Source organism: Akebia trifoliata, chromosome 3 (assembly GCF_017979445.1).
Source record: "Akebia trifoliata isolate Shusen 1 chromosome 3, ASM1797944v1, whole genome shotgun sequence".
NCBI classification, from domain to species: Eukaryota; Viridiplantae; Streptophyta; class Magnoliopsida; order Ranunculales; family Lardizabalaceae; genus Akebia; species Akebia trifoliata.
Window position 1 is genome coordinate 58,478,252 of NC_141377.1, and position 22,833 is coordinate 58,501,084.

General features: G+C 35.4%; 2 protein-coding genes across 3 annotated transcripts; both read left to right on the plus strand.

The window, feature by feature from the left end:
- Positions 1–284: 284 nt before the first annotated feature.
- Positions 285–8,511, plus strand: LOC147408389 (mechanosensitive ion channel protein 10-like). The gene is made up of 5 exons (XM_086437370.1): positions 285–1,665; positions 4,444–4,564; positions 6,245–6,538; positions 7,466–7,668; positions 7,980–8,511. The coding sequence occupies exons 1-5, from the start codon at positions 479–481 to the stop codon at positions 8,248–8,250; spliced, it is 2,076 nt and encodes a 691-aa protein (XP_086293496.1). The 5' UTR covers positions 285–478; the 3' UTR covers positions 8,251–8,511.
- Positions 8,512–13,887: 5,376 nt separating this feature from the next.
- LOC147408390 (cyclin-dependent kinase F-4-like) lies at positions 13,888–22,563 on the plus strand. 2 transcript variants are annotated; one of them, XM_086437371.1, is made up of 19 exons: positions 13,888–14,045; positions 16,084–16,345; positions 16,423–16,473; positions 16,584–17,155; positions 17,236–17,314; positions 17,417–17,485; positions 17,565–17,654; positions 17,737–17,875; positions 18,529–18,631; positions 18,759–18,811; positions 18,902–18,968; positions 19,355–19,463; positions 20,805–20,870; positions 21,016–21,084; positions 21,278–21,341; positions 21,457–21,573; positions 21,720–21,751; positions 21,848–21,923; positions 22,136–22,563. In XM_086437371.1, the coding sequence occupies exons 4-19, from the start codon at positions 17,148–17,150 to the stop codon at positions 22,321–22,323; spliced, it is 1,329 nt and encodes a 442-aa protein (XP_086293497.1). In that variant the 5' UTR covers positions 13,888–14,045; positions 16,084–16,345; positions 16,423–16,473; positions 16,584–17,147; the 3' UTR covers positions 22,324–22,563. The 2 variants fall into 2 exon arrangements, with proteins under 2 accessions (XP_086293497.1, XP_086293498.1); XM_086437372.1 differs by lacking the exon at positions 16,423–16,473.
- The last annotated feature ends 270 nt before the right edge of the window (positions 22,564–22,833 follow it).

Sequence of the window (22,833 nt, forward strand, 5' to 3'; positions counted from 1 at the left end):
GTGGTGTGGATTTCGGCTCTCTCACTCAAGGTGGTCCTCGTAAGTCGTAACCTATACATACATCCACTATTAAGATTCGCCACTATGATATCTGGTGAAATGCATAACACCTAAGCATTTCTCTATCAGAAGAACACATTCTTGTCCTTCAATGTACATTTGACCACCTTTACCCATCAAAATGTCAAGATTGCCCTTTAATTAGAGTCATGTCCTCTTTCCCAAAAACAAGAATTGTTGTGTCCAAAATATCACTAAAAAATATGAATTGCTGTATCTATCCATTTATCATAAAACGTATGCGCTCTGTCGTTTGAGGTCAGGAAAAGTCCAAAAACGAGACTCCTTCTTCACTTTTGTAAATTTTCAACTTTAAATGAGACTGTGAGAGTCTATAGTTACCAACGAGGCTCGTAAACCTCCCCAACTTCGTCTCTCTCGCTCTCTATGAGAATCACAAACCACAGTCTCAAAGGAGATGCAGAACACAGAGACAGAACAAGTAGTTCTTCACATGGACCAACAAATGCCGAAAACCAAATCCGGAACGGAGCTCAACGACTTAACACCCATCAGTACAGAAAAACTCCCCAACTCATCAAGAAACAGAAGTCTCAATCGTCTCAACTTCTCTAAACCAAAATCACGATTCGTCGAAACCAATTACCCTCTCCCCTCCAAATCAGAAGAATTTCTCCAACCCCTCATTTCCCAAGAAAACCACCAATCAAGCGATGAAGACTCTGACTCTGAAGATTTCTCTGAAGACGATGAAGGTGGAGATTCGATCGTTAAACACAAGAAGAAGAAGAAGAAATGGAGAAGAATCCATTGTCGTTGGAGATGTTTAATCGAATGGATCTCCTTTTTCGTCATCATGACTGCTCTGATATGCAGTCTTACATTGAAATCTCTTAAAGATGAAACCAAATGGGGCCTCAAGATCTGGAAATGGTGTTTGATAATGATGGTGATCATATGTGGTCGTTTGGTTTCTGGATGGGTTGTGAGTATTATCGTCTTTTTCATCGAACGAAACTTCATGCTTCGTGAGAAGGTTCTCTACTTCGTCTACGGTCTTCGAAAAAGCATCCAGAAAGTTTTCTGGTTTGGTTTTGTTCTACTAGCTTGGTCGCTCATGTTCAGTTCAGATGTTCAACAAAACAACAAAATTGTCCAGAAATTCTACAAAGGTTTGGTTGCGTTTTACATTGGCGCCTTGATCTGGCTCGTTAAGATCCTTTTGGTGAAGGTATTGGCTTCTTCGTTCCACGTGGCGACGTTCTTCGATCGGATGAAAGAGAGTGTGTTTCATCACTATGTGCTGGAGAGGTTGTCAGGTCGTCCGATTGACGAAGAGCCGCAGATTAATGGTGAGAATCTGACACAGTCGACCGAGAGGTTGAAGTACGGGAGGAAGGGAACGATGAAGAGATTGGGAACGAGGAAGATTGATATGGAGATGTTGAGGAAGCTTAGTTTGGAGAATTCTGGATCAGCTTTGACTGCTAAGAGGTTGATGAGTTATGTGATGTCATCTGGTATGTCGACGATCTCGAGGACAATCGATGATATTGGGAAGACTGACTCGGAGATCACGAGTGAGAAAGAAGCGAAGAGCTGTGCGCAGCGGATCTTCAAGAATGTAGCTAAACCTGGAGCCAAGTGAGTGTTACTCTTCTTCTAAGTTCTAACTCTTTTTTTTTTTTGAGCTAACGTGCGCCGCTGGACTGGTCTGACTGTGCGCATTGTCCCCTATTTAACCATGCGAATGTGCGCACTGCAATATATTGTTCGAGGAGGAAACTGGATTGAACGATCATTGTTGGGATTCTCTTGTTGTAATCCCCAGAAATATCTTCTCATCTCATCTGTATGCTTAATTCTTTGCGTCAATCGTCGTTGGGTACTCGTAGTGTCCAAGGAACGGTTGAGATTGGAAGATGTTTTCTAGGGATTATGCACAGAGATTAGTAAGGAATCAACTGCTGATATCTATCGAATAATGTACGAGCCTTCCTACAACAGTGCCTTGAGCAGTGTGTGTGTGCATAGAACGATTGGTTTTTCTCGGGTGTGTAAGCACGCATCCAAGGAAAAAGTATCTATGCTTCTTTCCATACAGTGCTAAAGGCAGTGTTATTTTTGAAGTCAAGCCGTTCATCTTAGGATGACGTACGCTTCAAAATTTGAAGAAACCCTTCTCATAACAAGACACGTCACGTTTTGAATTTATTTCACGCCTCTAAATTTCAGCTAAAATTGGAACACCTCTTAGAAATGCTACGTGTAATACAATGGAGAGGGTTTGCTTCAAAATTTTGAGTTATTAACGGAGTCAACTTTTATTATTATTATTATTATTATTATTATATAAAAAACTTGGGCCTAAGTGATCCATGCCTGGTCAAGCGTCAACTTCTATGTGAGACAATAACATTTAATAAGTGGACCCAATTACTTTTCCACGTGGCAATATATTGTTGTCTGGTGGATAAGATGTACTGATTTCTTCCCTCCCTCTAGAGTCTTCGTCTGTGGGAGGTGGATTCAGTACGGCTTAGTGCAGCATAATAGGTGGTCGGTCATAAAACTTTCAACATCCACTATTAAGATTAAGATTCTCCACTATGATGCCTGGTGAAACGCATAACACTGATCATTTCTCTCTCAGTTAGTGTGAAACGCATAACACCTTGACCTTTCAAAATGTTAAGATTGCCCTGTACTTAGTACGTAATCATTAATTATGAGAATTTGACCCAATATGTTCTACAATAAATGGTTACAGCAATTCATATTTTTGTAGTGTTGTATTTTGTTCCCAATAATTCTTTTTGGGAAAGAGTACATGATCTATGAGTCGCTCTCATTTTTGAGAGGACTCCCATGTTCTTTTTATGAGTTACTGGAGGAACAAAATCTTTCAATTATTTATTTTGCCACTAAAACTAAAATAGTAAAGATGCCTTTCTGATGTCTGCCATGTCTTCCAATCGTTTCTAGAAACTTTGATGCCATTCTGTTTTGCTATTCAAATGAAAATTATTAGAGGTCTTCTTTTGTTTAGGTTTGATAGATCTGAATGAAACTCTACTAGGTCTCACCATTTAATGAATTGCACTGAGGAGATAGGAATCAAAACTAGTGTTGCCAATGGGTTGGATCGGACTGAAACCCAATCCATTTGGATCCAATTTGATATCTCAATGGGTTTTGGATTGACCATATATTGAGCCAATAGAGAACCATGATTTTTAAACTCGTCCAAGAAGACTGAGACGTATCGTCCGAGTTAACTCGGTATCGGATCTGAACGAGATCAACTCATAAAGTATTTTGAGATGACCGTGTATTGTGAGATAAACAAGTCGTCTCCGAAGATATTTTCCAATATCTTAGGCAATATAAACGAGACAACATAGAAAATAATTAACTCACGATTTAAACGGGACGTATCGGATGAGATTTTCAAAATCTCGTCCGAGTTAACTGAGACAAACAAGTTAAAGCTTCAATCCTCTATTCTTTCACCCCCAAATCGATTTTTTTTTTTTTTTTTTTAATTTTATATTTTTTTGGATTCATTTTTTAATAGAAATCATTTCTGAATTTTTTCAAACTTTTTAAATGGTTAAAAACCATTGTCTCAATGTCGAACGAGACAAGATGTATCATCCGAGTCAACTCGGTATTAGAATTGAACGAGATGAGACGTGATACCGAGTTTAAAAATCATGTAGAGAACCCATTTCGTTAATTTGTGAGAAAAAGTAGAAATTATAATATATATATATATAAAAGATATAATTCTATCATGTCCAATCCAAAATATTGATTTAAAAAAAAAAAAAATTGTAGATCGAATCTGATCTGGATCTAATTAAGTTTGAATTGTATTGGTACTAATCCGAGTATCCAAAATCCGAATATCCGAGTTGAACCTGGTCCATTGACAAGCCTACTCAAAATTCTCAGACCACTTGATGGGTCCCAGCAGTGAAGATCACTGGTGTAGAAAAGCTGACCTGATTTGATGTGGCAGCTGGATTAGTCTATATGCCTTCTATGCATTAACATCTGTGTTTTTTTTTTTAAAGCCGATGGGGATACTTTTGGAGATGCTGTAACAGTTTTTCAGTTTTCGGAGTATTTATTTATTTTTATATGGGATATTTACGAAAAAGTGATTAACTTTTGACATATTTATGATTCCAATTCATTTTAATTACCAAAATGTGAATGATAACGAATTCAAGGTTTTTAAAGTAACTATTTCGCAGGTTTTTAAAGTGGCAAATTCGTTACTGTTCTGAATTTTTTTTTTAATGAAAGCGTCATCATTCACATTTTAGTAATTAAATGAATAGATAGCCGGAATTGTAAATAACTCATTTACATCTCATGAAATGGTAATTCACCCTCTTTTTATGTTTTTTACAGGTATATTGAAGAGGTGGATTTATTGAAGTTTTTAACTAGGGAAGAAGTATATACCATCTTTCCTTTCTTTGAAGGCCATGAGACCGGACAGATAAGAAAATCTTCTTTCAGAAATTGGGTGGTAAGCTAAACCTTATCTCCTATAATCTGGCAATAATAATAATAATAATAATAATAATAATAATAATAATAGGGCTGCAAATCAGGCAGATTGGGCTGGGTTGGGGATCAACCCAAGCCCAACCTGAACTTGACAAACACTAACTTGCGCCTGGCCCGTGCCCTACTTGACCTTGGGCATGAAATGCTTGACCTGAACCCAACCTAAGTCAGGTTAATTTATTCTTTGTTAACACTAGATAATTAATTTAGTAATGATAAGGGTTTAATTAACGATAAGTGGTATGTAAAAAGAACTTAAAAAGTTGCAATTATTTGTTCTAAAAATATGTTTCAAAATTTATAAGCAAATTTAAAGAAGAAAAAGATGATTAACTAATGTAACCATCTTCATTTACTATTAATCACAATTTCCAATAAACCAAACATTTAAATTGTAATATAATTACTTTATGGCAATATAGAATTATAGAAACAAAAGCATTAACAACAAAGTAATTGTTTATTTAATGAAAATAATCGCACATTAGTTTTGATATGTAGATAAACAAAAGTATATATGATGAATGAATGTGAAAGAAACCAAAAAATATATATATATATATATTCTTAAATTATAGTCATATTAAGTTCTGGTTCATGCAAATCAGGTTGCCCGATGCCCATATTCCCAAACCCAACCCGATTTGCGTTGAGCATTTTTTCTTTCCCCCAAACCCAAGTTAACTACGCCCAGATCTGACCCAATCTCGGGTTCAACCCAACCGATTTGGGTTTGACTCGCCCAAGTTGCAGCCCTAAGCCCCTAACTAATAATAATGATGATGATGATTGTACATCCAAAATCACTAATTTTTACGGGGATATTTTTGTCTCTCATTGATCACTTAACTATAACTCCATTTGTCATACATCATTATGATTTATCTGTGAACTTGCCTGGTCAACTTGGTAAAGCATCGAGTAAATTTATCAGTGTGGCCTTTTTAGCTCAAAATTGCAGCGAGTCAGCTTAGACACTATATCGAGTTATTTGACTATATAAAACATTACTGTGGAGTTATTCGAGAGGAGTCGAGTGTTTGAGCTTTAAAACTATGGTTGAAGTATCATGGACTGTAAATATTTTAATTTTGAAAAATGTTTGAAAGTCAAATTGACTTTGATTTTTTTATTTTTAGTTTCCTAGCCAAGCCAGATAAGTGATCAATAATTAATGCATGAAAGCGGGTTTTGAACCTGTCATGGTATCAACACTGATAAATTTAACCAACTTAGCAAGTTTGCACCTTTAATCAACTTTGAATTTAGGGAAGTTTAGTCATACCCCACCCCCCGCCTTGAAATTTTAAATAGAATCGAAATTTCAATGTTAATTCATCAGCAAGAAGGGACGTTGACTTTTGATCACTTAATTATTAGATGAAGGTGGGTTTTGAACTGGTCATGGTATCAACACTGATAAATTTGACCAACTTACCAAGCGCTTTGCACATTTTTTTTTCTTGTGTAACAATGCTTCTATTAAGGAAAATATAAATATTTTTTTAGTGGATCCAATATAGAGGTTAGATTGGGTGCTTGTGTACTATGGCATAAGAGTGTAATAAATATGAATTACAAACATATTGATTTAAAAAAAAAAAAATGCCTTTGGTAATAATGATCTTTTAATCTCTAGGTACGTGCTTACTTCGAGCGAAAATCTCTGGCTCATTCCCTTAATGACACCAAGACAGCAGTGCATCAGCTTCACAGGTTAGCAAGTGCAATAGTGATTGTGATTATTGTTGTGGTTTTCCTCCTGGTGATGGGTCTCGCCACATCCAAGATCATCGTCGTGTTTTCATCCCAGTTGCTACTTGTGGGTTTCATGTTTCAAAACACTTGCAAGACAGTCTTTGAATCCATCATCTTCGTCTTTGTCATGCATCCTTTTGACGTCGGAGATCGTTGTGTCATTGATGGTGTTCAGGTGAGAGTTTAGTTTATAAATGAAATATATATACAGTGCAATTGCTGGATTGAAACAGTGAATAAGGTAAGGTTAAAATTTAGAAGCAATGGGAAGCAATAGATTTCATAAGGACAAGGTATGTCAACACACACTATTACAATATATCTTATCTAATACTTTATAGGGTGAGTTATGAACCATTTCGGGAGCCGAATATGGCGAAATTCCGATTCCGTCTAACTGTTCAATTTTAATTCTCAAAACGTGAACGTGCAAGATCGCTGGTTTTTTTCCCCCAAAGTGACAATCTCGCTGGTTAATATAGTGACGATCTCTTTAAAAGTCACTTGATACCTGCAAGAGTGTAACTTCAAATCTGCAAGATGGTTACCATTCACGTTTTGGGAATTAAATGAACAGTGAATCAGAATAGGAATTTCGTCAAAAGTTGATCACATTTTGGTAATTATCTCTACTTTATAAAGAGTAAACAGGCCTAAACTAGGAGACGCATTACACGTAAGGGGGAGTGTAAGCAATAGTCCCACATCGCTTAGGTATCAAGACCTTGTGCTCTGTATAAACTTGGTGCAATCCTCACCTTACAAGCCGGTTTTGTGAGGATGAGTTGGGCCCATGGGCTTCTACAAAGTGACCCCTTTTTAGCTAAATTAATGTTGATCAGTCGCATCTGCTTATGCTGGAAAAAGGGGAGGGTGAAACTGATGGGAGGGAATAGAAGAAAAACACAAATGGAGAGAGAAAGGAAGAGATTTAAATCTCTCCAAGAATAATGGTTTTCCATTCTTAGTCATGGAACATGTGTCATATATTTATATTCTTTACAACATAAATTTTATTGCTAATAGGGTTGAAATATTTTCTCCATGGAAGATTGTAACTTTTTATGTTTTATTTTTTATTATTTCTTTTTCTTTGGTGCAGATGATAGTAGAAGAGATGAATATTTTGACGACAGTGTTTCTCCGTTATGATAATGAGAAGATCTTCTATCCCAACTCTGTTTTGAGCACAAAACCCATCAGCAATTTCTATAGAAGTCCTGAGATGGCTGACTGCATTGACTTCAACATAGATGTCTCAACATCTGTTGAAAATGTCAATGCTCTTAAGAAGGCCATACAAGTGTAAGCAACAGATCACACCAGTTCCCTTCTTCATGGTTTTAAATCTGATCCAATATGTCTTGGTATCATCCACCAACGAGACGGATAGACAAGTCAAACATATCAGATGAGATTTAAAACAATGGTTCATTTTTCTCATGGTTGAACAACTCAAACGCATCGGAAAACTCGTCCGAGATGAGACGTCAAAACGAGTTTTAAAACCATGGTTCCCTCGTTTGTCAAACTGAGTTACATGAATTGGGTTTTTTCACTTGTCTTTTGTTAGCCCTCGTTTAACTTAAAAAGATAAATGCTTTTTATGAATGCAGATATATTGAAAGCAAGCCAAAGTATTGGAACCAAAAACACTCATTGATAGTGAAAGAGATCGAGAATGTCGACAAGATGAAGATGTCTCTATGTGTCATACATACGATAAACCATCAGAATTTTGGTGAGAGAAATATCAGGAGATCAGAACTTGTCTTTGAGTTGAAGAAGATATTTGAGACCCTTGGAATTAAGTACCATGTTCTTCCTCAAGAGGTCCATCTCACCCAAGTAAACATGACTGGTGGGAGGATTCCAATGCAGTCTTGACGTGGAATGACACGTGGACGGTCATGATTTTTCTACGCCAAGCTTGCAATTTTTTTCCTTTTTGAAAATGGCAGTTATGAGTGGTGGTGACTAGTTGAGAATTCACATGGGCTTTATCAACTGATGTATGATGCCCTTTTATAAGTTTTTGAAATTCAATCTAGGCAATAATAGGTTGTTGTTGTGTTGTAAAGCTTGAATGTGACTGTTTTAGTAAATGTTTGTTATGGAAATCTAGTTAAATGTTTGCATTTCTATTAAGTCCATCTAGTAGTGAGAATATGGAATCATATATTGGTCTAAATTCTGAAAAAGATTAGAAACTGAGATTAATTGTGATTCAACTTCACTTATGGAAGAACTTGATTGTAGCTGAAAGCCCAAAACAGTAAAATAAATTGCGGAAGAGAAAATGTTGTGATACCAAGAGATAAGAGCTTAACTTTCCTCACCATTATCGTCTAGGTGCTTTTGGGATATTGGTTGGGTTCATATTGAATATCTTGGTGCTTTCGAGATGTTGGTTCAGTTTGTATTTTTTTTTTTTTTTAAGTCTATCATGGGTATCTCACCCTTCGGGTGAGACTAATCCCAGTCACAAGCACCGCTCCCTTGGAAGGTTCAAACTTGTAAAGGATGATTTCGGGGCCAAAAATAAAATTAGCCCCACCCTCCCACCAACATTCGCACCCATCACAAAACCGTAGATCATTTGCATCGGGATACGCATAACCACATCTTTTTTCATGTATCCCAAGGCAAATGATCTACAGTTCTGTAATGGGAGCATCAGATTATCACGACTCATGTTATTATAATGAGAGAAATCGCGGAACAGGTGTTTGTTGACACTCAAAATTTAAAAGACCAAAGATGCCCCCCATTTAACATTTAATTTCACTATTATCAAGCTCATTTTTGTCAAAATGAACATAATTAAAATCCCACCACTCCTATAAGTATGCTAGTTAGTTATATTTGAAAAAGTCGTGCGAATAAAATGACACTCTGACCTTGCAGTTGACAGAATCATAGATCTCTTTCTTCGGGGATACACAAAGAAAAAAAAAAATTGTTCTGCTCACATGTCACGTCAAAGAGAGTACAAAGAACGTCAATTTATTATAACTCTATTTAAAATAACTGTGAAACATTTAAATTTATGCAAAAAATCATAATTTTTGTAATACATGTGAGTTCACACATGCTGCCTCCTAGTGACATTGAGAGCTTCTATTATGACACTAGAGTTTCATGATAAAGAAAGGTACTGAAACCAAAATTATCATAGAGTGGGTTGTTGCGAATCCAATTAGGAAATTTTGCTTCAACTAAATTGAGCTGATTTTTAAACATTCCATGTATTTTTCCTAACAATAAGTTGAGATGTCAATGGAACTGTTGTAGTCTACGCAGGCATATTGGCATATGCTTAGTTCCTTTCCCATCAATGGGTCAAATTACTTTTCTATGGTTATCACCGAGAAAGTACTCTTCAAACAATGATAAATATATTGAGAGTTGCTGTTGGCACCCCAACTTTTATTGAATATAAAAACATGGATTGAGTTATGTTGACTTAAGAAATGACACAACATCTTGACCTTGTAAACACAAAATCTAATTGTTGAGATTTTATGTGTATCTCACCAATACATATTTCAAGGATACTCATCTCAAGGATAATTTTCGACCATTGAATTTTGTGTTTGCATAGCCAAGATCTTGTGTCATTTTTTGAATCAATGGAACTCAACCCTATTTTTCAAGTTTTCAAAATCCAAAATTGCATCAATTTTTATTTTTATTTTTCAGTTTTACAGATCTTAATCCGCATCCAATCCAAATCTTATATCCAAATCCTATTTTTCGAATCAGATGTCAGATAAATAACGGATCATTGCCTGCCCTAATCCTCGATGTTTGGATGAATATTTGAGATACCTCCATGTTTTTAGTTTAATTATTCTTCTTTGACAGACTAATAAAAATGACGCAAATACCATGTCTTCAACCTCTAGCTAAAAACATAGGTTCTATCTCGTTGGGTGTGTTTTTTCTAAAAAATAATGATTTTCTAATTAGAAAGTCTTTGCTTGGTCAATACTCGGATGATGTGGCACGGACACCAAATCATAGATTCCATTCCTTGGGATACACCATTGCACATATTTATAGGAATGTGCAATTGTGTATCCCGATGAAAGAGTTTATGGTTCTGCATCCATGCCAAGTCAGCCGAGTATTGACCAAATGAAAATTTTCTTGTTAGAAACTCAGGACTCTTTTTCTAAACCGTTTGCAAAAAGGGAAGGGGAGGGGCACACCTTGTCAGGGAGGACATGTCTTCATTTTGAAAACGTGAGGTGTATCTCAAAATTTCACTAGACGTTTATTTCTAGAGGACTTAAAAGATTGAGGGATCCCACCTTTATATACATAAGGGAAGCAAATATATATATATATATTCTATTTAATTCTAATAAGTTTTTAAATTTTTATAATTGTATTCGTAACTTGTATATTTTTAACTTACATAAGCGAATTGTTCGAGAGTGGTGAACCTTTGACCACAAATCCAAATTCGAATCGATTGAAGAGATGAACCAAGCAATTGGCATAGACCCACAGCTTTGTTGAGATCGTGGGTTAAAGTTTAGCTTACCCATTTAATACAACTATAGGTAAAAAAAGATTACTTCATCCTTAGACTTAGATCTCGATAAAGATCTTCCTTTATTTCCTACAAAAAGTCTCAAATTTTGAGAGATTTTCCTAGATTAAGACCCGCGATGATCAAGTCATCAAAAATCCAAGAAAGTTGAGCTAAAAAATGGGTCCAAAATCCTTTGCCTGTGTTTGATCATCATATTTATAGACTCATAAAGGCAATTCTACCTGCTCCCAATTTCTAAAGTTAATTTGTTTCAAGCTTATTATTATTTGTTACTCCAACAAATTCATTAATAGCATAAGTTTTTTACTTGGTCATAGATTTTCAATTTGATTCACCCTATCACTTTGGATGGATAACAATAAGAATGCTTTCCCAATTACTATATATGACAAATGGAGGGAGATATATAATATACTCAAATTTCAATTAATCTTTCTCGGAATCGAGGTATCTAGGTCTCTCAGAGCACCTGACTAATCCCCCCTTCAAAAAAAAAAAACCACTAGCTAATTTCTGGGATAATCCTTAAGGATGGATTCAAACACAAGACTTCTGTGTTCCTGAGATGTAATCTTAGCCATCTCACCAACCTTTGGGGGTAAATATCAATTAAGCTCTTTGTTTTAGAATTCATCTCTTTACTATTTTATATGTATATCATGCGATTGAAAACATTATTAAGTAGATCGGAAATGGAATTAAGCATTGAACGAGTCACATTTATGACCAAAGACTACTATATTTACATGGAATTTGTAACAATATATGCTCCATTGTTAATATTAACTTTAGATGCCCTTTAATCTAAAGAATTAGTCATGAATTTTGCATTCGTTTACTTTCTATGTTGTACAGAAGAATTAGCACGGAAAGTCTACGCTCTAAGGACAACCCCCCGCTCTTCCCATTCGATTAACCAATTATAGGTACCCAAGCAATAAACTTTTTTCTTCATGCTTCAATATTTTTTGTTATAGTAAGTTTTATTCCACGATGGATATCACCAAAATATTCAATCTTATGATTTTTTATTTTTATTTTTTTGCACTTGTAAAATGAGATGAATGGACAAACAAAAGTTTGAATGTGGAGAGCTGATGCCATTGTTCCGAATTCAACTTTTAAATTGTTTGGAACCATAGCACCAATGGATTGGAACATCAAATCCAAATTTGACTTGTTCCAACTTGATGTTTGGATGATGGATTTGAGTTGCAATATGGATTTTATTTGGTATCTTATTACATGATCCTTAATCCTCTTTGTATCTAATTATTAGGGATGTAAGTTTCATGAATTCATATCGTAACCTCATGTTGCATTCATTTGGTATTTTTTAAGGTTTTTATAAGCTTCCATTTCTTAAGTAATATAGAGGATTTTTTTTTTTTATAGATAAATTACTAATTTTTAATTATAAAAAAAAATACCATTTTCAACCATGTATTTTGTTAGTCTTTGAGCAAGTAATTTTACCTATTTATGATTTGAATATCTTAAAATAAAATATTAAAATGATTTTTATATTTATCTTTTAACGGTAACTTAACAAATCACACGCGACGCATGTGCATTTTACTAGTAAAAAAAAGGTATTTAGTAAAACCCCTAATGAAATAGGTGGAATTTGGGTTATCCCTTATGGAATGCAAGATTAGGTTTGCCCCTTGGACTTTCATCAGCTCTGCTTATTTTGATGACGTTATATTTTTTGAATATAAAAAATACTCTTGTAGTTTTGATTTTACGAAAATGTCATTCAATACACTTTTTCTTTAAAAAATATAGATTTATCTTTGTCGTTGGATTGAATTTTTATAAATCGTTGGATTAAATTCAAAATCCCAAGTTCATCTTATTTAAGATGATGAAGTTAAACTAGGGTTTCCTATCATCTGACCATTCTTAGTCCAATGATTTAGTGAGTTTGATACTGGAAAGAGCGTTTTTCATCTTTGTTTGGAAACTCCACTGTTTAAGATGAGGGTTTACTATTAATAAATTATGTTTTTGTTTGATCTTCTTTAAGACAATACTTTTGATACAATGGATGAAAGTGAGAAGGCTCAAGTGAGTTATTTAGAATTTTTGGAAATAACATATCTATTTTGCGTAGGTAGAGGGGTGGGGTAACACTAACAAATATATTTACAGAAGGGGGTTTTACTAATTTATATTTCTTTTTAGTTTAACAAATATCTTGAGTGTTTTGCATGTGAAGATCTAAAGTACTGGGTTACCCTTGAGTTGAAAAGAATGAAAACATGCTTAGAATCCATCAATTTACAGTTGATATCAAAGAGAAAAACTTCAAAAGAGTTAGGATTTCGTTGCTCGTTCATTTCAACAGTAAAAAATAGTGAGAAAGGAGATGAATGAGATGGTTAATTAATCGAACCCTTAAATAAGGGTATTTCTATCATTTCATATATATGAGGGTATTTTGAATTTTTAATAATCTCTGTTAATAGAGAAACGATTTAGATAATAGCTTGACTGGGTTAATGAAAGTCCAAGGGCAGATCATATCTTGCATTTTGTGGGGGTCTGACCCTAATTCCGTCTATTTTGAAGGGGTAATACAAATTAAAACAAAAAAAAGGGAGATATTTCAACACAAAATTCCAACCTAAACGCTGGTTCTTGCGTTTTGACTCTAGACCAACCTCGATTACAGCTAACCATAGTTATAATCGTGGCGCCACTGCAAGCATATATCTCCCACCTCAGCACCCACATGCCTCAAGAAAGTACAACGTACATCCCCACCTATAATAATAAGTCACGAACGAGTTCTAAATCTAAAGATCACTCTAAATCGACGGTTGAAACATTAGAAAATGTACGACCAAATTTAAGTCCCATCCGCGCCTTTCGATCTTTTTATCATTAAATGGTGTTTTAATTGAGATAAGCGGGTAACATGAGAGACAACTTAACTTGGTAGGGCGTGTAACAGTCAATCGAGAAAATTTTAACTATAAGTAGGCCGCTCGTGGTAGGACAATATCTTTTATTCGAACTATTTGATTATTCGTTCGTGCTTTCGGTTGCAGAGAGGTAGCTCTGGAGACGACCTGGGCCTGTTCGAGGCGAGGTTATGCCTGAAGGCGTTGAGGTAGTAATTGTTTTCGATTTAGTTCTCTATATTTGTGTCTCTTAAGATCATATGTCTTCGATTTGATGATTCGATCATGTTGCGTTTGGAATAGTTCGATTTACTCTAGGGTTTTTTTTTTTTTTTTGATTTTCCTCGTGAATAGGGTTGTATTTATTTGATTTTTCACGGAATAATAGGAAATCTATGATTCCAATTTTGTTGTTGTTGTTGTGTGAATTAGGGTTTCGTTATACATGAACTTGTGTTTGGATTCATGAAGTAGGGTTTGGTTTGATAGCTTTGTGATTTTGAACGGAGGATTGATTGTTGGGTTGTTTTCAATCAAAATGTTTTAGGGTTTTTGATTGGATAATTTTGTTTCTCGGAAATTATGAATTGATGGATTTATTTGATTTTCATGGAATAATAAAAAAAATCTAGGGTTTCGTTCTACTTCTGGGTCTCTTATTGTTTTGTATTTATTTGATGTGAATTAGGGTTTCGTTATACATGAATTTGTGGATTCATGATTTGGGGTTTGGTTTGATATCTTTGTGATTTTGAACCGAGGATTGATTATTGGTTTGTTTTCAATCAAAATATTTTAGTGTTTTTGATTGGATAAATTTCTCAGAAATTATGAAGTGATGGATTTATACTGTACTTGATAAGATATTCATATTTTGTATAGTTGATGCCTTTGATTTAGAATTCACATTTCATTATGACTTCATGGTTCCACCGATTGACGATCTAGATTCAAGGGTTTGATGTTGGGTTTCTCGATATTCTGGTTCGAAGATTTCATGATGTATTGATGTTGTTGCTAGAATCACTTCTTATGAATATCCCTATTTGCACACTTTCATGATAAGACTGTATCATCTACTGGTGCATTTTCTTTGTTGATTTGCTGCGTTTCTATTTTTGATTGTGGCTACAGAAGGTATCATGTTATTTGGTTATTCTAGGAATTTATTAAATCTAGTGATTTAGGTTTCCATATGAATTTCGATCATTTCGGTGGAAGGTTCATGTGAGTTCATGTTTGATTCTAAAGATTCGTTTGGGAATATTAGGACTCATGGTTCTATGGATTTGTCAGACCCCCATGTTTGGTTTTACGATTGATTTCAATGGAAGGTTCGTGTTTGGTTTTGTATTTGTTTCCAACTTGTGGGAGAAGTTAGTTGAAATGCTAGAACACATTATTGTAGAAGACAAAGGAATTGATCTCGTGATTTGTGGCACCTTCACCTTTGCTTTCACTGCTTTGCACATGTGTTTCTATTTTCTCAAGTGTTAGGTGATCCAATAGTTTGCTTGGGCTGCAATTCTCTCACTAGCTTTTTTGTATGATATTGGATATCAAATACGGGGTATGACTGCTTATTCCAAAGTGTAGGATACAGATTCAGACATGAGTATCATAGTACCATGAAAATCTATAATATAGATACTTATGTGTGAAACAATGTAAGTGTGATGTAGATAGGCTTGCTGACACTTATCTCAATGCCTATGATCGAGTTAAGAAGTGTTGAAGAAATAAATCAACAACATTGACCGAGTCAACTCGATCAAATCTTTGACCGTTCCTCAATACTTAGTTCAATTTCTCTGATGACATATTCTTTTATTGAGTTTCTATTTTTAAGTTGTTTAAGTAGTTCTAGTTAGTTTATATTTCAATTTTAGAAAATTTCTTTTCCTACTTGGTTTCTATTTCAACTTTAGGTAGTTTCTAATTTGCTTTATATTTCTATTATTCTTTAAATTTGTTTTTATTCTTTAGGTTATAATTAGAAGTCCTTCTAGGTGTCGAAATTGAGTTCTAATAGGATTAGAAGGTTAGTAATATGTTATAGATAGATTAGAAAGTTACTTTTTAATATTTTAGAAGGTTTCTAAGTTATTACGAAGGAGTTATCTATATAAGGAGGTCCAATAAACAAATTCAGTAGTTAGATTTTTTGATGATTGATTAATAAAATAAAAAGAGACTTTTCCTCCCTGTTACGATGATTGAAGCTTGTGTGTATGCTTGTTTTTCCAGGTTGTGTCATACTTTGATAAAAAAGGCTTAACTTTCTCTCTTAAGATATGGAGCAAGCACACCTGCAATCAAATTTCTACCAGTATCGGGTTTTGCCATTTCGGGAGGTTATTGACTGGTGGTTTCTCATCCTTGGAGAGTTCTTACTTGTTTCCTTTGTCAACTGCACCTAGTGCCCATCTACTCTCAAATGATAACCCACAAAAGGCCTGATGCAATTTTTTTCTGAAGTTGGTACTGGATCTATGTGTCAGATTATTGAGTAAGTTATCTTGCTATATTTGTAATTCAACAGAAAACTTTAATAATTATCCTCTCTAATGTTCTGTCCATTGCCAGTGCATTATCGACACAAGTTCCATTTGAGATTTTGGGGGAACATCTTGTGGGGTATGGTACCTATTATGGAGTTTCTGGGTTTTCTATACTGACAAATTATTACTATCGTTGTTTTTCATTATTATTTCATTAACTTCTACTTTATTTTTACATTATTACAGGTCTAAATTCTGCAAGTAGCAAGGGAATGTTTCTTACATAATTATCTTTGAACAAACCTTTTGCCTCCGTCCTATGCAGACTTCTAGTTCATAGCTAATACTCTGTCATTGGTTCAGTTGAGTATTTGTTTAGAGTGACAAGCGATTAGTGACTGAAGATCCTTCCAACAAGTTCAGCAAATGAAATAGCTATTATAGAAATTCTGAGCATCTCGTTTTAATGAGTCCTTGAGTTAAGGATTGTAAAAGTTGGCAAAAGACTCTGCTTGGGAGATCAGCACAAGATGAACTATGAGATGCAACCTTACCTACCTAAATCCAGTTACAGTGTTCAATCCGTGCTCATGGACCTATTTGTGAACAGAGCGTTGAAGCCCATCCATCAGGACTCCAGTTTTGTAATGATGCGTGCTACTTGTCAAAACTAATGGTGGAGTTGGCGAGAGAGCTTACATATTATATATAGTGCATTCAGTAGTTCTTAGATATTACTTTCGTACATTCTTTACTCGAATAAGAAAGAGCCAGGCATCTTGAAACCTGTTTTAGTGTACTCAAATCGGAATGGATCGGTGAGTTAGTTCCTTATACTTAAGTTACTTGAATGTTGTTGGTCTTGACGTTATTTGAAATAATTCTCTTGCTCTTACAGATACATGATAATAAAGGAAGTTGGTGATGGAACCTTTGGGAATGTCTGGCGAGCTATAAATAAGCAGACTGGTGAAGTGGTATGTGTTTTTATGGTGATGTAAAGAATGCATGTTCCAGTGTCCTGCATACCCACATTACGGTAAAGATTACTTCTAAATAAGCATTACTTTTTTGGACAGGTTGCCATCAAAAAAATGAAGAGGAAATATTATTCCTGGGAAGAGTGCATAAATCTTAGGGAAGTAAAGGTAATACTAATTATCTTTCCACATCCAATTATTCGCTTCATTTCAGTGTATTTGAAGATAAAGCTCTTTATTTTTGCAGTCGCTGAGGAAGATGAACCATCCCAATATTGTGAAGCTCAAGGAAGTCATAAGAGAGAATAACGTCTTGTATTTCGTGTTTGAATACATGGTATGCTTGTGAGAACAACGGAATATCTGTGGTGGTATCAACTTGTTCCAACTTTAATTTTGGTCCTTAATGTGTTTTTCAGGAGTGCAACTTGTACCAACTTATGAAAGATAGGGGAAAACTTTTCTCGGAGGCTGAAGTCCGGAGTTGGTGTTTCCAAGTATTTCAAGCTCTTGCTTACATGCACCAGCGTGGATATTTTCACCGCGACCTTAAGCCTGGTGAGCATCCTGTGTTCTGCGGTTCCTTTTTCAGTTTGGGTATTTTCACTGCAAGCCTTGTGATATGATACAAGTTTGTCGGTTTAGGTTTCTGTTCAATCCTGTTCTTGTTCTACTGGGATTTTATACTGCTAAAAGCAGCTAGTGGTCTCGCGTACTAGAATGGATACTTTCTGAGCCCGACTTATAAAAGAAAAACTGATCTGTAGAATACTGTGGATATTTATGCAATCCTGACGAGTTGCTACTCTGAGTATCCAAATTGTCCACACTTGTATGTTTCTGTTATGCATAATTGTTGTCAATGGTGCACTTGAAAGCTCTTCATATATTTAAACCTTTCACTACATTCTATGAAATTTCCATTATATAGTTGCACATTGTTATTGCATTTCTTTAAGCATGGACGATATTTTAACTGAGTAATTTCCACTATCATTAGCTTTTGCAGTAGCTAAATTATGTATCCTGGATACTGATAAAGAATTACTGCAATGGTACAGTACATGTATGACTATGAAATTAATCTTGATACAGCCTCAGCCACATCCTATAGGGTCTAGAGGGATGATTTGCCTAATGGATGTTTAAGTTATTTTTAGTTAATATCTTCAACTTTGAATTCCAACTGACACTCGTGATCAATTTTTCAGAGAACTTGTTGGTTACAGAAGGCATGATAAAAATTGCTGATTTTGGTCTTGCTCGAGAAACGTACTCTCAGCCGCCATATACGGAATATGTCTCGACTCGCTGGTTAGTTGTTAGGGTTGATACTCAGCTGTGCTTTTCCCCCCACCTTTCCTTTCCTTTCCTTTTTGTTTGTTTGTGTGTGTGTGTGTGTGTGAGTGTTTATCCTCATCCAAAGTTGTCAATGTGTCAGGTATCGAGCCCCTGAAGTACTGCTCCAGGCATCCACATACAATTCTGCAGTTGGTGTGTATATATAACATGAATTATGAAATAATATTTAACATTATTGAAATGGGCAAATTCATGTTTTCTTATTTCCTACTTTACCACCAGATACATGGGCGATGGGTGCTATCATGGCTGAATTGTTTACTCTTCGTCCTCTTTTTCCTGGTTCAAGGTACTCATTCACATTGTGCTGCCAATATTATTTTATTTTGTTTAGAGCAGTTTTATTGATAGGAACACCTTTAAAATTATTTTATGAGGTTGTTAAGTAGGTCATAAGTTGTCTTTGAAACAGAATGGAACTAGTTAAACGATGATTTTATTTTTTATTTTTTTCCTTATTGTAGGAAGAGATGGTCTTTTCTTAGTTGTGAAGAATTGATGTCTTTGTTATACTTCTAAAAAAGCTTAATTAGTTTTCTTTGTTTTTTCCCATTATTTTTAGTTGTATACTGTTTGTTCTCCTAATTTGATTCCCCATTTAATGTCTTCAGATTTTTTTTTTGGTTATGGTTACTGGAAATTGTTCTTGATGATTTATTTTCTTCTGAAATGCAGTGAAGCAGATGAGATATACAAAATATGCAGTGTTATAGGCAGTCCAACTCGGAATTCATGGGTTGAGGGGCTTCAACTTGCAAATGCTATGAAGTACCAATTTCCACAGGTAAAACTTGTTCTTGATTTTTTTTCTTGTGTCCTTGCATAAATGCTAGTTGTTGCCTTTTATTATATTCCTTGAAGCTATGTAACAAGGAAAAGCCACTTATTAGATTTTTGCCATGTTGGACACATCAACACGTGCACTCTCTTGAAAGTGGGGTGGTGTAACTAATTCATTGAGCTAAACACAATCATGATTTTAATATTAGAGTTCTATATTTATTAAGCAATGGCGTATAGAGTTATTTCTTTACCTTTCATTTATTCCTTAATTTATTTTTATTTTGGAGTACATTTCCGAGTTAAATACAACTAAATATTATATTACAGTATGTATGCATGTTTCGAGTTTCTCAAAGGTATCATGTTAGAGACCTCATATTCAGGTTGGATGTAAAGGCATGTCCATATTCTTGTCTGGATCCTTGTTACATAGCTATTAAGTGGTCATACTTGTTCTTACAAGATGTTTTACAAATATTGATTGGATGATTGTAACTGTCAGATCTATCACATTCTTTTTTATGATAAAAAAATATGCCTTAGTTGTTGAAGGAAATAAAAGAATGGAGTACGATAGGGGAAAACTACATGTGTTGTTGTGATCTTTGAGTGAGAGATGATGGTGGTCGGTTTTAGGAAGAGGTGCTTTAGATAATGGTGAGGGGCAGTTGATTTTGTAAAAGTTGAATAGGCTGGGTGGTTACCCATCTCTGAATCATATTCGATAGCAGTCAGTGCGGTTGGGTGCAATGTTTTCAAATATTGATGTGTGGAGGAAAGGTTCTTCAATGTACTAGAGTGTTAAGTATAAGCCTCAAGGCATTATTATTATTTGACCAAGGGTTTGGGGGTCAAAAATATGAAATAAAATTGCAGTTTAAAGATCCCACCGCTGCCATGTGCGTTTATGATGCAATGACATGAGACACTAGAGAAGACATAGAAGGTTCATGGAATTTGTGTTTTTCAAAGTGTTATCCCATGTTTTATCAAAATTCTATTGCATGAGCTGCATGCACTAAGAGTTTAAGCCTTTCTAAAAACGAGAGGGCATCTTAGGTAGTCCCGAGGCATTAGCCTCAAAAGGACTTTTTCATAGTGTTATTACTTTTGATGACTTAGTGGTGACCATACTGAAAATGTTTTGAAGTCTAATTTTCTCCCACAATGATTAGTTAAAATGTCTCTTGATGGGGAAGGTGTGTTGAGATGACCATATGAACAATCTGGCAAGCATGGCTTTGCTATATTAGTACAGAAGTTCTTTTTTATATTATTGTTTGGTAAAAGTGATATTTGTTTTTGAACACCCTTTAATATTGTTGGTACCTTGATATTCCAGTTTCCAGGTGTCCATCTTTCTGTGATGATTCCATCGGCTAGTGAGGATGCAATCAATCTCATTACAGTAAGTATCACTTTTGAAGCAATTTAGTTTTTGAATGGACGTTCCAATTTTTAAATTTTTGAATGGGAAGGACAATGAACATTTTTCTTAAATTTAAGGTCAGCATGATTGTTGCGTAATCATATGTTATCTGTGAAATTTGCAGTCACTTTGTTCATGGGATCCAAGCAAGAGGCCAACAGCAGCAGAGGCTCTTCAGCATCCATTCTTCCAGGTGAGTTCTTTTCTGGGCATAGATTTTTTATTTCATGAATAACACACACACGCACACACACACACACACGCTCGCGTGCACACGCACACGCACACGCACGCACACACACACATGTTATAATGAACATGATTACAAAAAGAAGTTCTTTTGATCTTCATGGCTTAAATAATGTATATTTCATTTGATATGACAGACCTGTTATTACATTCCACCATTCCTTCGCTCAAGAGCTGCAGACCCTAGAACCCCTCTAACTGGTTTGTGCCTTGTTTCTTGGGTAACAAAAACATCATTTCTATATTTAGGTCATGGTTAGATGCTCAATTACATCATATATCTGTTTACACTTTACTCCGTTTCAAATTCTTACAGGTGGAACAAGGGCAAGTTCGGAGCAGAAGATTGCTAGTACATATTCTGGAATTTTGTCTGATGCGAAGCCCCCAAGCATCAATTTTTCTGCAAAGACAACTGCTGCTTTAACTGCAGGTGACAATAGAATTGTTTTGTGTTTTTTACAATAGAATCATGCCGTATATTGACGTAGCGAGGAAGGATAATCCTTTGAATTTTTCCGAAAATTTTCTCATCAAATTGGTCAATAAATTCTCATCTAACATTAAAGATTGGTACAGGTGTGCAAAGGGAGCTTGAAATGGATTATCAGGTAGGATGGGAAGAAGCTTGGTTAAAAGTATTTTGTTGGTTCTGTGTTGACATTGGTCTTACATACTGACTACTGGATTTTCCTATTAAAATTTAGGGTACAAATAAGTATGATAAGTCCTTGAAGAGCTGTGCTAAGCAACCAAGGTTTCAGCCTGCAAGGAACAACCCAAGTAAGTGTCTCTCCTAAACGACTCACTCATTTTTTCTATTTTTGGTTTGTACACGGCGCTTCTGTGGGATACTAAAAAAAATGCCAACTCTTAATTTAAACATACATTTAAGAACTATAAAACAAGAATTTTACATCAGCTGAACTGTAGCTTGAGAAAAGAGGTTTCTCAAAAGCCTCGTATTTTGATTGCTTTTGTATTGTGACCTGCAGTTTCAGATTACACGGGCTGCAGGGTTGCGCGTGGGTTTGTTTCTGATGTAGCTAAGGAGCTGGCACAAATGTCGATTGACCCTGGGAGGTTGGTGGTGCCTGCACGACAGGCGGTCGTCAAGCCGATAAAGTCTGGAGGCTGGAACATTCCACCTGGCAGAAGTTATTCCCGGAAAATTATGGGATGAAAGATGAAAGTGCCCGTTATAGTCTTTTAATAGGGCTGAACCTGTGTTTGGTGGAGATGCTGTGTTGCTACTCTATAGTTGGGACTTAATTCATTTGTGAGGCGTGCTAAAACCATACATATGTCTATCGTTAGTATTTTGAAGACATGGGCAGTTTCTTTTTGGTGGTGTTTATTAGTTGGGACTTAAGGAGTCCAATTTTGATGGACCCAAATGCAACATTATTAGTTTGGAGTCAAATTTTCATGAACCCACCCAAAAATGGTGTGGCCCATTTCTTATTTGCCCCGACTAGGGAGATCTCTAGCAAGGAATAGGGTTCACAATTGGTGGGTATGAAGCAGGGTGGGTTGAGCTCTAACGAGGCCTTAAAGAGGTGGGTTATTTCTAGATTAGCTCTATACTTCATTTGGGTCTAAATTGGCCAGGGCCTAGTTCGGGATGATTTCTGAGTTCGATAATAAATAAATAAAAACGTGCAATTTTTTTAAAAGGAGGGGTGTTAAATCG

Bases quoted from the DNA above. Each gene is read 5' to 3' on its own strand.
- LOC147408390 (XM_086437371.1), top strand. The intron at 19,464-20,804 runs GTAAAACTTGTT...TTGATATTCCAG, and splicing joins TGAAGTACCAATTTCCACAG to TTTCCAGGTGTCCATCTTTC. The intron at 21,924-22,135 runs GTAAGTGTCTCT...TGTGACCTGCAG, and splicing joins GCCTGCAAGGAACAACCCAA to TTTCAGATTACACGGGCTGC.
- LOC147408389 (XM_086437370.1), top strand. From the start codon at position 479: ATGCAGAACACAGAGACAGAACAAGTAGTTCTTCACATGGACCAACAA. The intron at 6,539-7,465 runs GTGAGAGTTTAG...TCTTTGGTGCAG, and splicing joins GTGTCATTGATGGTGTTCAG to ATGATAGTAGAAGAGATGAA. The intron at 7,669-7,979 runs GTAAGCAACAGA...TTATGAATGCAG, and splicing joins CTTAAGAAGGCCATACAAGT to ATATATTGAAAGCAAGCCAA.